The following is a 15,143-nucleotide window of genomic DNA, read 5'->3' as shown; positions in this document are numbered from 1 at the left end:
AGACTTAGCATGATTTAAACAATATCCAAGAACTTGAGTTTTTTTCACAAGTGGTGGTTCACCCTAAACTTAACAGGGGTTAAGGTGTCCTACAACAAGTTGGAACTACAGAAGTTCTAGTGCCATCATGTATCCTACGCAACTCTCAAAAGGAAAAAGTCATATTAGTAAAATTGTTCAAGTATGCTGGAGGTAAATAAAAAACTTTTAAAATACTTTTTTTAAATGACAACGTAAAATGACAAGAATAACGATTTGCGAAGCTTTATTATGTATGTGATGACTTCATCTGACAGGAAAGTAGAGGAGGTGGAGGAGTGCTACGTTATTTAAAGGTGAAATAGGAGCTTCATGTTTCACTCACAGTCGAAACAAGCTGTAGCAAGCATTTATTAAAAATGCGCAATCATCCTGTCAATACATATTAAGGTCACAGGACTGAAACATGTTCTAAAATGAAGAACTTTTAAAGCTGTAGTATTCTTTACTTCAACTGATTCCATTCAAACAGTCAACACAATGCACCATCAAAACGTATGGACTAATAAAATAAAGAGACTGCTAAGTATTTATTTTGAAAAGGCAGCAAATTTTCCTGAAAAGATTTTAGCAGAAGGATTTAAGCCCATCTAGAGGTATATAATACACTGCTTTCATTTATGGCATGTTCAATAAATCAGTAAAGCAATAAGCAGCAGAGCAGCACAGAAGGAAGATACACTGTAATTCACGGAATGCCTGAGTGCAATAAGAATAAATGATTGATATTTGATTGATGCTTAAAAACGCTTTCTCTACAGCAAGAAAGAAAGGGCAAGTATATTCTTCTAATTAAAGAACTAGATTTGCAAGTTAACTAAATTTAACTCGTATATATAAATATCCTCTGAAATATTTACAATAGTGTTATATTTGTTTTCATCAGTCCAAAATGGTATTTTACTGTAACAGTATGACTATGAAGTTTCCCAAGTTGACAACTATTTGCATTCATAACCGGATATTTACTTAAATTTCCAGGGAAAACAATTTCTTCATTTCAAAAGTTACATGCTCTTCAAGCAAAAAAAAACAAAGGGGAGAAAATGAGACAATACTTCGCTGTATACAATTAGATTAGGTCTCAAAAATTTGAGAACCTTTGAGCATGCCTATTCCCCTGTGCCTTTCAAGTTTTATGCTATGAAATATTTTCTGATAACAGGCCCCATTTCTGTCTCAGCTCCACACCAGTAAGGTTTTAATACTCAGCGTGTGATGAGAGATGAAACCAAGTGTGAACAACTTTCGGGTCCCATGAGTAGGTTGACTGTTGAAGCTGTCAGGTTCAATTGCATCATTCCACATTATTCAATGCCCCAAACTGCTCCCTAATTGTTAGGGGCTTAACATATTCAAAACCATTGTTTAGGCTAATGCTGAAATGCCTACAGTTGAGTTTCCATAAAGAAAGGGGAGGGATTTAATTGTAGTTAAACCATTACTGAACTCTCCTCCTTTCATGATAGGACAACAAGGATGGCCGGAACAACCAATTCCAAGACAGCTTCTTAATCAGTTTATATCCAATCAACATCCCTTTCCCCCTCTGCTTTAAAAATAGTCATTGCTATATTGTAGCTTTGCGTCATATTATGATGATGCTTTACAATTAGTGACAGATCACCTAATTCCCTACTTCAGCCAGTATCTATTTGTGAATAATAATTTCAAAGGTTATTTTTATTTCTTGTTTAAAATAAAAACATATCATTGCTCCTGCACTGTCTATATCCCTTGAAGTATGAGTACCAGATTAATGTGCTTGGGGCCATACCATTTACCAGTCATACTAGGTTCTTCATCACAGCACAAAGCTGTGACAGAAAGCCCAAAACTACCCCTTGTTCCTATTAACACAAAGTGAAGAAATCAAGAGCACTAGATATCACCAACAACTACTTCTTATGGCCAACTACTACTGAAAACAGGATAAAAAAATTCGATGCAGATGAAGTTTAAAGCTAAATTTTCTGCACGCTATTCTGCTACACTTCTCAGAAGATGTGACTAATGCTTTCCATGCAATTGTCTAGCTTCATGAAATATGGAAGGAAATTCAAGCACTAGACCAAGTATTAACATCAGTTTACTTCAGCTAGCAGTCATCTCAAACTGATGTATTTTGGTCAATGGCAAGCAACATTTATCTGAAGAATGTATTACTGAAAATAGCATCAAAATTAAAACCTGCATTGCAATTAAATGAGCTTAGATATTCAAACATATTAATGCTATGTACATAATGATAATAAAAAATTGATAATATACATATATAAAAATCGCTTTCCTTGACAAGTGAAAAGAGCTGCCTATCAAGTGACAGCAGCAAAAGCAACCTGGCCTTATGTTTCCTAGCTTAACTTGGACAAGTGAAGTGATTTTTATCCCTAGAATTCTGAAGGCCAGTTACGCTATGGGGAGCGTATAACAGTTGGCTTTTCTTGGGTATTCAATGCAATGGGAAGAATATGCTATTGCTTCCTTTTATTCTTTCTGTACTTCCAGTACCATCTTTAATTTCATTTAGGAGAGGTGGGGGAACCACTGCTACACATCATCACTTGCCTTCTCTGAATTCTGTTAGCTGTTCATCTGGGATGGCAACACACCCCCAGAGAACCCACAGGTGGTCAGACTGCAGTTAACTGCAGCAATACAACCAGATTTCTAGGAAGCCCAAGAGGAAGTTCTGCCACATCAACAGCTTTTATGCATCACCTGCTACAACACAACTCTTGACTATTTTCACCACGAATACGGAATTTGCTTAGAAATCTTATCTAGATCTTGTTTCCAATGAAAAAAAATTTCCAAATTCCTGTTTATTTTCCTATACACCAAGAAATACAGATGGAATTGAGGACAACACAGAAAATCCTTAATAAAATACTGTTTCCACATTTCTTCTAAAAACCATCATATGACTTTTCAAAACAAAGAGCACAACACAAAATAATACTAAAATGCAGCATGATAAACACCATCTATATATTTTAACTAAACCAATACTTTCATGTACACCTTTTTAATTTGTATTTTGGCTTTCACAGTTATAAATTGAACATAATTCATTTTCAAGCAAACTATATCGACTTCTTCACTAAAACAGGCTACAGCACTATTGATGACTGAAAACAGAAAGTGTACTTTTTTACAGCTAACCTCACCTCACCTGCTATCATACATAGATCACCAATGCAAAGCAACCCCAAACATCCACTGTAGTCTTTTACTGATTCACTCTAGGAAAGCAATACCAGGATTGAAAAGATAACCCATCCCGTACTGCCACCATTACCATCCAAGCACTTTGAAGTCCTTAGAGTTTGGGTTTTTTTTAAAACAGATAATCAAGGTGCAATTTTACAATAAGTGTTTTCACTAACTGGCTGAAATAAAAGAATTAACTGAAAAGCTTAATTAGGAGGCTGAAAAAGTTAAAATGAAATCAGAAAAAGGGTTTGTGATATGTTAGAATAAAAAGGCAACTTTTCAATCAAAAAGAGCATTAATTACAAATGTACAGATTATTATAATTAAAATCTGTCAGGAAAACTGCATATGTGATGTAAAATCATGCTATGGATATATTATTCACATCATTAGTACTTTTTATGTTACTAGCAAAAATAAAGACTTTGAACTTCTAGCTGTAATGAAGACTCTTGCTTATGAACGAGCAAATAATCAAATACTGTCTTTGAGAATCAATTGTTTTGATTAAATGTACAAATAAATCCTTCAATTAAATGAAACCATCTAACCTTCAAACAGCAGCACTCAAATATTTTCCAAGAAGGGCATGAATGAATGCAACTGGGAAACACAGTGGGATTTGAAAGGCAAAATGAAAAATTAATGGCACACCTACAGAAACTAATTTATACCTCTGCCCAGTGTACAACAAGGGCACATCAAGTCATTAAAAACCACATGGGTAGAAGGCCTATCTTCAAATAATGTGAAAAAGCTATAACCTCAACTGTACTACCAGTTTACTCATCCCTTCCATGTTGACTAAGCTGGATATTATATAAAACTTCAACCAATTAAAATTATTTATTTACAAACTAGACACAAAAAAGAGACTTGTACAAAAACTTACTAGAACACTACCTCATTAAGAGGTCTTTTTTGTTTGGTTGGTTGTTTTTGTTTGGTGGTGTTTGTTGGTTTTTTTTAAAAGGAGGCTTTACAAAGATAAGACCCTGGGATTCCTCCACCTCCCCCACAAACCTAACTGAAAACAGAGCTATCATTTCAACACAAACTCCTTTTACCTCAAGTTTGTTCCTCCATCCTTTTCATCTACCTCTGTCTTCATAGCACTTAACCTGCATGTGCTCTACATAGACAATGGAAGCAATATCTTACCCAAGAATCTGTTTTCCTTAAGAACATTAACCTATATATCAGGAATCACAATTTCACTCTCATATTGACTAGCAGAAAGAATGACTTGATTAGGAAAAAAACCCCAGTATACCCATATAGTCATCTATTTTCTTCACGTGAGTATTCTGAAGAAAGCCAGACACTCATAATACGGCAAATAATGGAGCTGAGAGAAAAGTAACTATTTTCCATCATCTATAATTTCAAAAATAGTAATAATAAAGAATCAGCTACTTATTCACAAACATTGACATTTTAACTTTCTAAATAAACCTCAGTAGTCTTTGCTATTTAAGTGATGAAACAAACACCCACAGTAGCAGAATTACTGCCGTGTAAAAACGCTTGCAAGATTCTCAACATTTTATACAAGGCCTGTAGGAACACTGCCTCAGCAATGAACTTTGCAGCTTGTAACAAAGCATACACCACCTAAACTGGAAATCTTTTTCAAGTCAAACCTAAACATTCAGTTTCATCTAAATATTTTTAGTTATTCTTTCCATTGCATACAGACTAGAAAATTTCACATTTTTCACATTCAACACCATTACTATTGTCTCAGGCAGCTAAATTGAAGTAGTGCTACACTCAGTTCAACGAAGAGGTCAATGTGCCTCAGTTGCCTGGAGACTGATGGTTGCTACAGCAGCACCAGATAAGCCAAGCTAAATAAGCTTCAGCTTGAAGGCAGAAAACATTTATTGCTAGACCGAAACATCGATGCAGTTGTCTCAGCGTGCAGCACTGCACAAAATCATGCAACTGCCTTTCAGACTACCTGTATACTGCATAAGTCTACAGGAAGACAATCTTACTGAAGCAAGAGGAAAATATAAAAAGTAAAGATTTTAATTGGGCTAAATACTAGATTACTTGCAACTATGATTCCTTTGTTCTTCTAGTTGAGTCACATGTTAGAAGGAATTTTCCCTCTGGCTGTAAATTCTTCCTCCTTGCTACTCTCCTCCACCCCCACCCCAAAAACCCTCAGCTAGACTGAATGAGAAGAAAATTAGATTTCGACTCATTTTGCCTAGAAGTAACAAGGAATTAAAACAGCTTTTAAGTGACAAACAAGAAAATTTAGATGGAAAAGCCTTTACTAGCATGGTTCTTTTACACTTCAATTTTGCAAGACTCTTAAATTTAAGTGGCTGTGACACAAATATGGTTTCATGGTTTTAGAAGGAAAATCACTGTTTTGCATTGACATCTTACACCACAATACCAAACCCCTCTCCGTCTACAGCATACTGAGGGATGCATTCAGCACTTTCTAAATCTACCAGCGCTGGCAATTTCCTGTGGCAATGAGTCCCAAGGATGAGCAACATATTCTATTAAGAATTATTTCTTTTTCTTCTGGATGTGCTGGCTTTTCCTTTTATATCTTTTTGTTAAGTTATGAGATAAGGAGTACAGGGTAATTTCAGCATCCAAACAGTCTGTGACCCATGTTGATATTTTACCTTTGACCCAGTGGGTAGGAACCTCTTCTGAGAGATCTTATCATCCAGAGGTGTTTTGATAGTCACATAAAATGTTAATTGCTTTTCATGTATCCACCATTTCTATCGATTAGAGAATTCTAGTACCACAGTAAGGATATGATTTCCTTCTTCTGGAAGCGTGCTGCTTAAACCATGCATCATGATCTCCAGATGTTTTATTATTCTCTTTTTAAATACCACTCATATTAAAGGTAATACAAATCATCTTTAGAAAGCCAAATGCAGAAAATGCAACCAAACTGACCACAAATTTGTAAAGCCTTCTACTCTTACGTCGGATCTTAAAAAAAAACAACCAACCAAAAAAACCTCCCCACCACACACTGTATGGCAATGTATAAATTAAACTTTAAAAAAATGAACTAATAGAACTTAAAAAACATACTGTTTATCTGCAGGAAAGATCACTTAACTCTAGATTACATCAAATGAATTAGTATCAGCGAAAGGAAAAAACTGGTGTGACCTGATATCACGATCACCAGAGGAAGCATATTTTGGAGAAATTTAGCAATACATTAACATATTGTCATAAGCACTGTCTATGCTTTACATAAATGACTGATTTCTAAGGGGTGAGAGGTTTCACCACAAGGCACCAACCCGTTACCAGCTTTGCAGATAGGCAGTAGAAATCTATACTATCTGCACTCTGGACTTCATAAGAGCTATTCTGGCATCCAACATCTCAACTATTTCTATATTAAGAAACAGACTTCAGGAAGTGGCCTGAAAAAATGTAAAAAGAACGTAAAGGTCTTCCTAAGTTATGGAAATCATCTCTGATTACATGTATTATGTAATTTACCATAATTAGGATAAGTTCCTTTGCATTGCAAGAAAGGATTATTGATTAAAAAAGTTTGCTGAGATCATTTCAAAGTCTCTAGTTTTAAGTCTTAAGATGTTCTGATCCAAAGGTGTCTGCAGGAGTATTATACTAAATTCTTAACTTCAGCCGTTACACATGGTTGTGATGTGTACCTTTGAGAGCAAAACAGGAAGCACACTTAAGCAGCCAACCACCTAGTGCAGGTTACTTGAAGTCTGAGATTGTCACATCTGTCATATCCCAATGTCCAAAACTGAGGGCAATTTGTCTTTTTTCATGTATTTGTTCTACTCCCCAAAGAAAAGTTCATTAAACACTGACAGCCGATAGACCTGACATTTTCTAGAGTACCCACAGAGAGGATGGCCCAGAAACTTCCCTTAAATGGACTTATACTTTTGTCTGCCCAGCTCTAGCAAACTTCAGATGCTCAACCTGGAACTTTCCTCCCTTCCTCATGTTTACTTTGAGCTGAATATTTAATTTAAAAAAAAAGGGGGGGGGGGGGCAGGAAACAGGATATGTTTTTCTGCACAAGACTGGGAAACAGAAGTGGACAGAGGAGTGTTTTTCTTGGCCATACTGAATTTGAGAATATGACACCCATAATTTGAGGCTACAACTGCAAACTCGGCAGCGATATCAATCAGGTATGTGCATTTTACTGTACTATGAAAATGCCCAAATCCCCCTTCTGGAGACTTGCAAAAAAAACTCTCAAGTTGAATTTTCAGCAAAGACTACTTGTTGAAGATGTACACTTAAATTCCCTCATAATTCCATCCCTGTTTTGGAGGGTATAAATAAGATTGCTCCCAAAACTGCTCCTAACTTCTCTGATGATAGGGACAAGAACTAAGAATAGAGTTCCTTTTTCCTGTGTTTTCACTTATTTTCCTGTGGGTGCCAGAATAGAAAAGAAAAAGGAGGAGAAAGTTACCTTGATAGCATGCAAAATAATGAGCAGAATTAAACTATGACAAGAAAAAAACCACTGAAACAGGAAGCCAAAAATAGTGTAAATTGGGCAGGGGACTACAGAGATCCAAAATTAGGGACTAGACTAATTCAGAAAGTGAGAAAATAAAAACACAGGACAGAAGCATCTGAAACATCAGGTGCCCTACATTCAGAATCTGAAAAGATCTCAGGATTCCCGAGCTTTCACATTCCTCTATTGTTAACAAATAACTCCAAATCTATTGAAAAAAAAATAAGCCTTATCTCCCTCTAAAAGCTGGATCACACAAAGGAGGATAACCACCACTATATGAATGCTAAAGAAAACCCTGCTGTTTTTCTACTGCTCCTAAGGGGAGTAAAGCCAAACGAACTTCAGAAGGGATAATGGAAGTGATTAAAGCAAACTTATTTCTCTTAGAATTGCAACTGAGTAGCAGCACCTACCTTCCCAATTATCACATCTCCACCATGGAGGCAGCAGTTCATTACACTATGTTGAAGTGGACCTATCATGCCATCACAAATAAATCCTGGACTAAAAAGAGTAATGAACAGCAACTATTCAGCTTCCCTATCTCTGTGCAAGCCATAAGGACTGCTGTTAGAGCTACTTCTTGTCCTTTTCCTTCTCTTCGTTAGCTGCTTCTGTGGCAAAGGAAGCACAGCGCATAGAGTAAGAGATGGGAACTTAGAAGAAAATAAAACAGAAGCTGCAGAGGAAGAAAAACACCTTAAAAAAGAAATAAGAATCCACTTCGGGGGGGGGGGGTGGAGAAAGAAAGGAAAGGAAACAAAAACCACAACATTTTTCCCCTCTCTCCTAAGAAAGAGAAAATAATCTTCTGGATTCTATCTGTAAAACATGTTAGTGACAAGTATGTGCAATATTGCTTGAAATTGCCTCACAGATGTGCTTATTACAGTCACTACGAGCACAGATACCACCACATAGGAGAAGAAAAAAAAATAATCTACGAAGTCACAATTTGATCATATTAAATTTCCAGAATAAGAACAAATCCTGAAAATTTCTGAATAAACTGAGATTACTATAATGTGAAGATCATACGTTACTGAATCATACAATACCAGCACCAAAGAGACGATGAGCTACAAATGTTTAAAATAAAAGGCTGTATGTCTTAAAGACACCACTACGTGCCATTTCCACTCCCACTAAAAATACTATTGAAATGAGATGACAAGATACTTAAAGGCATTTTTTTCTTAAAAGGAATACAGTTTGAGAGATGGCTTTAATAATCAATGACTGGAAGAAAACCCAGTCAAAAACCTTTACTTCCATTTCTGCAGTCTGATCCTGGTATTCTGAATGTAGAGACACCAGAAACAAATGGCCACAGAGCACTAGTAGGGTAATTTCACTGATTTAAGTCATCACAAAGAATAGAGAGCTCAACCAATTTCAATCTCAATCTCGACCAAAGTAGCAAACATTTCATTATAAAACACTAAATCTACTAAGTCAAAATGAAAAAAAAAAAAAAATTTTTTTTTAATCTAACAACCACCATTTCCTGACAAGCAGAAAACAAATCCTGCTGTACAATACCAAAAGATACCGAGGCACCCAGGTCAATGCTTTTTTTATGAGCATATATTAATCGCTAAGAATAACTTCTCAGAAAGAGCAATATAGCAAACTGTTACAGAACACCACAACAGGCTGACAAACATTTCTGCTGTAATTATGAAACACAAGGAAATCTTTGAGACAAAAACTGAGCATTGGACCTCAGAGTGGTGCAACTTGTGACTTGGCTTAACAGGGAAAAATTAAGACATTATTCAAAATCCAAATACAAGAAAGTGATTTTTCTCAACAACAGAGCAGAAATTAATATTAATGCAAAAGTTAAAGGCATGCTTCTGAGAGAAAAGACAGTAGTTTGGGATATAGTGATTTGCTGTTACATGCAGAACAGGCAGTACCGACAAACACATCAAGAGGATCAATTCACAGGAAACCAGGAGCAAATATTGGTGTGAGCTGTACCTTCTTTCCTGTATCCCCTTTTTTCTGTATTCTTCCAATTGTTAAATGCATTGTTGCGCTAATAAAGCCTCACTGAATTAAGCAGTGTAACCTATGGGAGGCTACGCCCAAGAAATATAAAAAAAGAACAGGATGCAAAAAAAAAAAAAAAAAAATCTGCATTTCCAGCAAGTGGCATTTTTACTAGACCACTGATTCCCACCTGGTGAGGAACACCAGCATGTAAATTCAGTTATGGCACAGCATGGAACACAAGCTAATAATCTCTTCTGGATTTATTAGATTGGAATAAAAATTATGAGTGGCATGAGGGAGAAGAAAATGAGACACAACAGAAAAGGTGATTGCAACAAGGCCCATACTGTGTTTTCGTCTTAAAAACAAACAAACAAAAACCACAGTATGGGAACTATCATACTAGACAATAGAATGAAAGAATCAAAATGCAGGGTTTTCAAAGCATTTTTTTAAGCTTTAAAATCAGTGTTGTTTAGTTGCTGAAAAGCAGCACTTCAGGGTTTTAAATCACTAGAGTTTTATATGGGCATAGCAGTTATTAAAAATAATAAAAGGCACAGTAGTGTTACCTAATTTTCCCGCTTTAGAACAGTTGCTTTCAATAGCTTGCAAGTTTTCTTAATACTATGAACAAAATTTTCTGTATTAGATGTCTACCATAACCTCCTAATCAAAATAGTTCAGCCAATTTTGAGACTAATTCTATGGAATTTCCCCCCCCCTCTCCCCCCAAGACCTTCTCTTTAGAATTTCTTAACACCCTTGCTTCAAAAAAAAGGATGTAAAAAATCCATCAAAAATTGACAAATTTATGATGTCCCCAAAATTATAATTACAAATGCCCAATAGAGATCTAAGAAAACTTAACAGCTGAAATCTTAGAGAGGAGTGCACCGTAGCAGCACATCTTTGAGGCTATTTCAATTTTTAGTACTATTCCAATAGTGGTACGTCTGCTGTCCTGACCAAACAGCTGAGCAACCAAGGTCTGGGCATACTTGCTCTCTTAACTAATAGTTTAAATAAAGCCTACTTTTTCACTTATTACTTTTTATCTGCTATAGAGGCACAGGCTTACCTTAACTTATAACCACTGTATGTACACCTAGGTTCTTGGGTGATTTTCTTTTAATTACAGCACTACACAAAAAATACATTAGCACACCGTTATTTGAAGACTTTCATGGTCAAGAGGTGGGTAAACACTGAGAATACATCCACAAGAGCCCACTCAGCAGACACAGCACTCTCATGAAACTTTGCAGAACTAAGTAGGTAAACCCTAGCCCTTGAAGTATAATCAGTCATTTATGATAACGGCATGAAAAAAATGAATTGGAGAACAATTGCATGGTAAAATAGGCTCTCTTGACTGAGTCTCTTCAAACACTAGCAAGGACCTCATGAACTGAAACTGAAAAAGACTCGTAGAGCCCCGGAAAAACAAAGGCACGTTACAGGTGGTTGTCACGATTTAGTGTGAATCAAAGGCACTTCCAGCAGGGAGACCTGCTTGGGATTTTCAAGTCTTGGAAGTTGGGAAAAAGCATCTAATCTGCCTGGTGCAATGACAGAAGTAGCACCAATCCTAAATATCAACCAGGACATGAATGCACTTAATATTTTAAAATTCACAATAGACATCCATCTTCTTTCTCCTGCATGCTAGAAAGTGATCTGTAAACTCATTTTCCCTTGAATTAGGAAGAACTGTGTGCATGGACCTTAAAGCCAACTGACCACCTTTTGCAACTACAGCTTCTTTGTAGGAAGCTTCTCTCAAACCTGATAGATCAGCAGGGTAAAAAAAAAAAAAAAAAAAACCACACAACAAACAGAAAGGTGACAGTTAAAGCAATTTCGCCTCAACTGGAAATTTCCACTGCTTACTTCTTGTATGTTAACTGGATGCCAGACAAAAAGGAAAAGTGCCAGTTTAACTGCAAATGGTGAAGACAGGGAATACAGAAGGGAAAAAAGATTGGGACAATAAATATAGGTGCCTTGGTTGTAGAGCATAACTTAAGAGACATGTCATGCTATACAGCTTATCTGAGGCATGCTGTTTGGTTGACATATATGCCTGTATAATGGTTCAGACGATGGAAGGACCAAGTTCAAATTTACGCATTGACACCATTGATATAAGAAAAAACAAAAACTATGCCTTTACCAGTTTCCAACTGGCAGGCTCTAATTACCAAAGTTAGTCCTAGAATCATTGAAGCAGCACAGGACTTCGTTAGTTCTCTGTGTGAACGCAGGAGTTCCCTTCTAAGGCTGGCAACCAAAACGTCTCACCATTTGAACCTCCCTTTATAATTCAGAACCAAAAGACTCTTTAAATGGTAGTACCTGTGAATAAGATCCTGACTAGTAAATCTATGACCACTTGAAAACAAGTTAGGTACTCAGGTAAGATACACAACTCCTCTGGGAAGAAAAAACAAACAAACAAACAAACAAAAAACCCAAAAAAATCCAACAACAAAAACAAACCCCAACATATCTCCCAAAAAACAGAGCCAAAGGAATGACAGGAATTTTAAACACTTAACCTATGGGGGGCTCTCTAGTTCAGCTAAAGACTAAGAGAAAGCACACCTCCTAGGGTATACTTCACCTTTTTGTGACAACATGAGGAAAAAAATCCTATGGTATTTCTGTTCCTGTCTGCTAAATATGGGCTCTGTCCCATTGCTTTTTGAATCTGTTTATCCTCTGACAGAGTTTAACAAATAGAAGTGATGGAGCACAATTCTTGCTTATTTAACTTTTCCATGTCATTTGTGGTTTTACAGACCTTTCTTTTATGACATCTCAGTGTCTCTTTTTCAGGCCAAGAGTCCTACACTATTTACTCATTCCTTATAAAGATACTGCTCCTTGCCATTGTTCACTACCATGGCTGCTCTTGTACCTCTTTTGATATCTACTGTATGTGTTTTGAATAGAAACTGCCTTTTCCCCTTAACATGAATTTCATTTGCTGTCTTACCACCTTGTCAACATAGGCTGGTGAGGTCTTCCAGCAGTTTGTGACAGCTATCTTCATAATAGCTCATTGCATAACCTAGCAGCAGCAAACTTGGCTTCTGTCCCTCCTCCTTTTCCTAGATCATTTATGAATACATTGAGCTGTACAAAAGGCCATAAGGCTGATCTTTCCAAGGCTCTGATGGTAAACCCCTCCACTGTGAAAACTGAGCATCTACTTGTTTGGGTTTTTTTAAATCTTTTAATCTGCTACTAAACTATGACACAACCTCTCCCCTTATCTCCAGACTACTCAATTTAAGTGTCTTCAGTGAGTTATGTTGTGTAATACACTTTGGGAATTAAAAAAAAAAAAAAAAAAAAAAAAAAAAAAAAAAAAAAAACAAAAACCTAACTCCAATTGGTTGTGATTTCCCTTCACAAAAGTTATATATAGGCTCTTCACCAAAGCATCATATTTTTAATTCACTTCTTTAAAATAGTTTCTATCAATTTGTGCAACAGAGATGTCAATCAATTTTGTGTGAAACTGGCCAACAGGTTCCGAAGTTACAAGACAGAAGTCACACTGGCATAATGCAAGCCTTATTTCTTTAGGAAACCAGTCCAGAAGAATTAGTAAAAATACTGCCACCTATAACAACAAAGTGTTATTTGATATTGAAATGTATTCTATGTTGGCCTGCACATAGTATTTCTGCTATACATGTGCTATACACACATGCGTGTGCACATACATACACACATGCATATAAGTATGTATGTATTAAGCTTGATTGATTTTAATTCTTCAGGTTTATATCCACTATCTTAAATCACTGTAGACCCTATAAATAAAAAGTTGAGGGCTTATACAAACACACAAAAAGATATATTTGATACATTCATTGTAAAACAGATGCCCATTAGAAAATGAAAAATACAAGAAACCTGAAGTATAAACACATCATTACAGTATTCATTCATATTTGTACTCGAATCATGGTGGCTCTCTAAAACCATAACTTTATACTCTCTTGCCTTGATAAATGCAATCTTGCCCAACTTAAATTCATACAAAATACTACCATAAAGATATTTTTTCTGGTTCATTTCTTCGACTATGTCACCATTCTGCACTCCTCCAGTGCCTCCCTTATCCCTTCACCATCAAATATGAACTACACATCTTCATTTGTATGACCTTTCAAATACAAAGCTGTAGGATATCTACCCAACTTTCATTTGCTATCAAGACGTCAGCCTTGGCCACCTCTTTGCCAGGGCTTGCCTTAGCTGTCCATTTGTCAAACCTCCCAAATGAACCCCTCTGTTCTTTAACTGATACCAGCATTTTTGCATGAAACAAGCAAAACTTTACATGTTTTCCTCTTTTAAATCCTTTCTTAAAACATTGTTCTAATAACAGACGTTGGTTAGAGCATGATGAATTGTAACCAGCATTTATGCTACCAGTTATAATACAGTCATTATTACTACACACTTCCACAGACCATTTTTAAAAATCAATGTGCTTTACAAAGATGGGACTATGTAATATTATGGGGAACTTCTAGCAACTGTAACGTTTTCACAACAAATACAATGTTTATTAACCTATTTTCCAAAAAAATTATTGTTTCTTTTAACATTGACAGTAAGCAGGTCAATAACATGATTTGCGATCTTAAACTCTTGTGATAGTTTACCTGAGTTGCAGCAACAACAGTAGTTATAGAAGGCGCAGTTGAAGGTGATAGAGCTCCCACTTGCTGCAAGTGGCCTGAAGCCTGCTGAGGTAAATGAGAACTGGAAACGGGAGTGCTAGATCCTGAGCCAGATACTGCATTTGGAAATGATACTGCTACATCATTGCTGCTAAAAATACCTGAAAAAAATTACAAAAATGATTACATGCATCTCTCTCTCTTCCCCTCCCTCTGTTTTCTAGTAACCATGTAAATATGCAGTAGAAAATTAATCAAGACAAACAAGATCACTTAACACATAATGCAGAAAGTTCCTGTGTTGAAATTCTAACCATGCTGATTGATAAAAGTGCTCTCATCATTTGACATTCTACAGTTCAGGGAACACAGATTGATTCAGTTCTAAGTTTTTGTAGAACATGTGTGATACATCAAATATTTATGTGCATTACAAACTGCTCAAATATTAACAGTAGCAGAATTTTTGGCTAAAATGCCTGCCTTCAACTGAGTCTTCTCTCAGAGTTTGTTCTTTCAATTAATTACTGTAAAAGTAAAGTAGATAAAGAACGAAGTATTGGGCTATATAACTGAACATACACAATACAAATGGGAAAATACTTTTTAACTTTAAAGTAAAAAGTTTCTGAACAACATACATTTGTCCAAAACTGTAA

At 36.0% G+C, this 15,143-nt stretch overlaps 1 protein-coding gene across 8 annotated transcripts in view; it reads right to left on the bottom strand.

Moving 5' to 3' along the window:
* Window positions 1-15,143, bottom strand: part of MLLT10 (MLLT10 histone lysine methyltransferase DOT1L cofactor) — a 139,514-nt gene that overhangs the window by 23,380 nt on the left and 100,991 nt on the right. For all 8 annotated transcript variants that reach the window (XM_087776542.1, XM_087776568.1, XM_087776505.1 and 5 more), the window contains one exon: window positions 14,467-14,645. In XM_087776542.1, coding sequence (XP_087632668.1) covers window positions 14,467-14,645 — 179 coding nt within the window. The remainder of the gene's footprint in view (window positions 1-14,466; window positions 14,646-15,143) is intronic.

Source organism: Nipponia nippon, unplaced genomic scaffold (genome assembly GCF_047370975.1).
Source record: "Nipponia nippon isolate SJK-2023a ecotype South Korea unplaced genomic scaffold, ASM4737097v1 scaffold_1, whole genome shotgun sequence".
Taxonomy (NCBI): Eukaryota; Metazoa; Chordata; class Aves; order Pelecaniformes; family Threskiornithidae; genus Nipponia; species Nipponia nippon.
The sequence above is the reverse complement of the archived record's forward strand: the minus strand, read 5'-3'. Positions and strand labels throughout refer to the sequence as shown.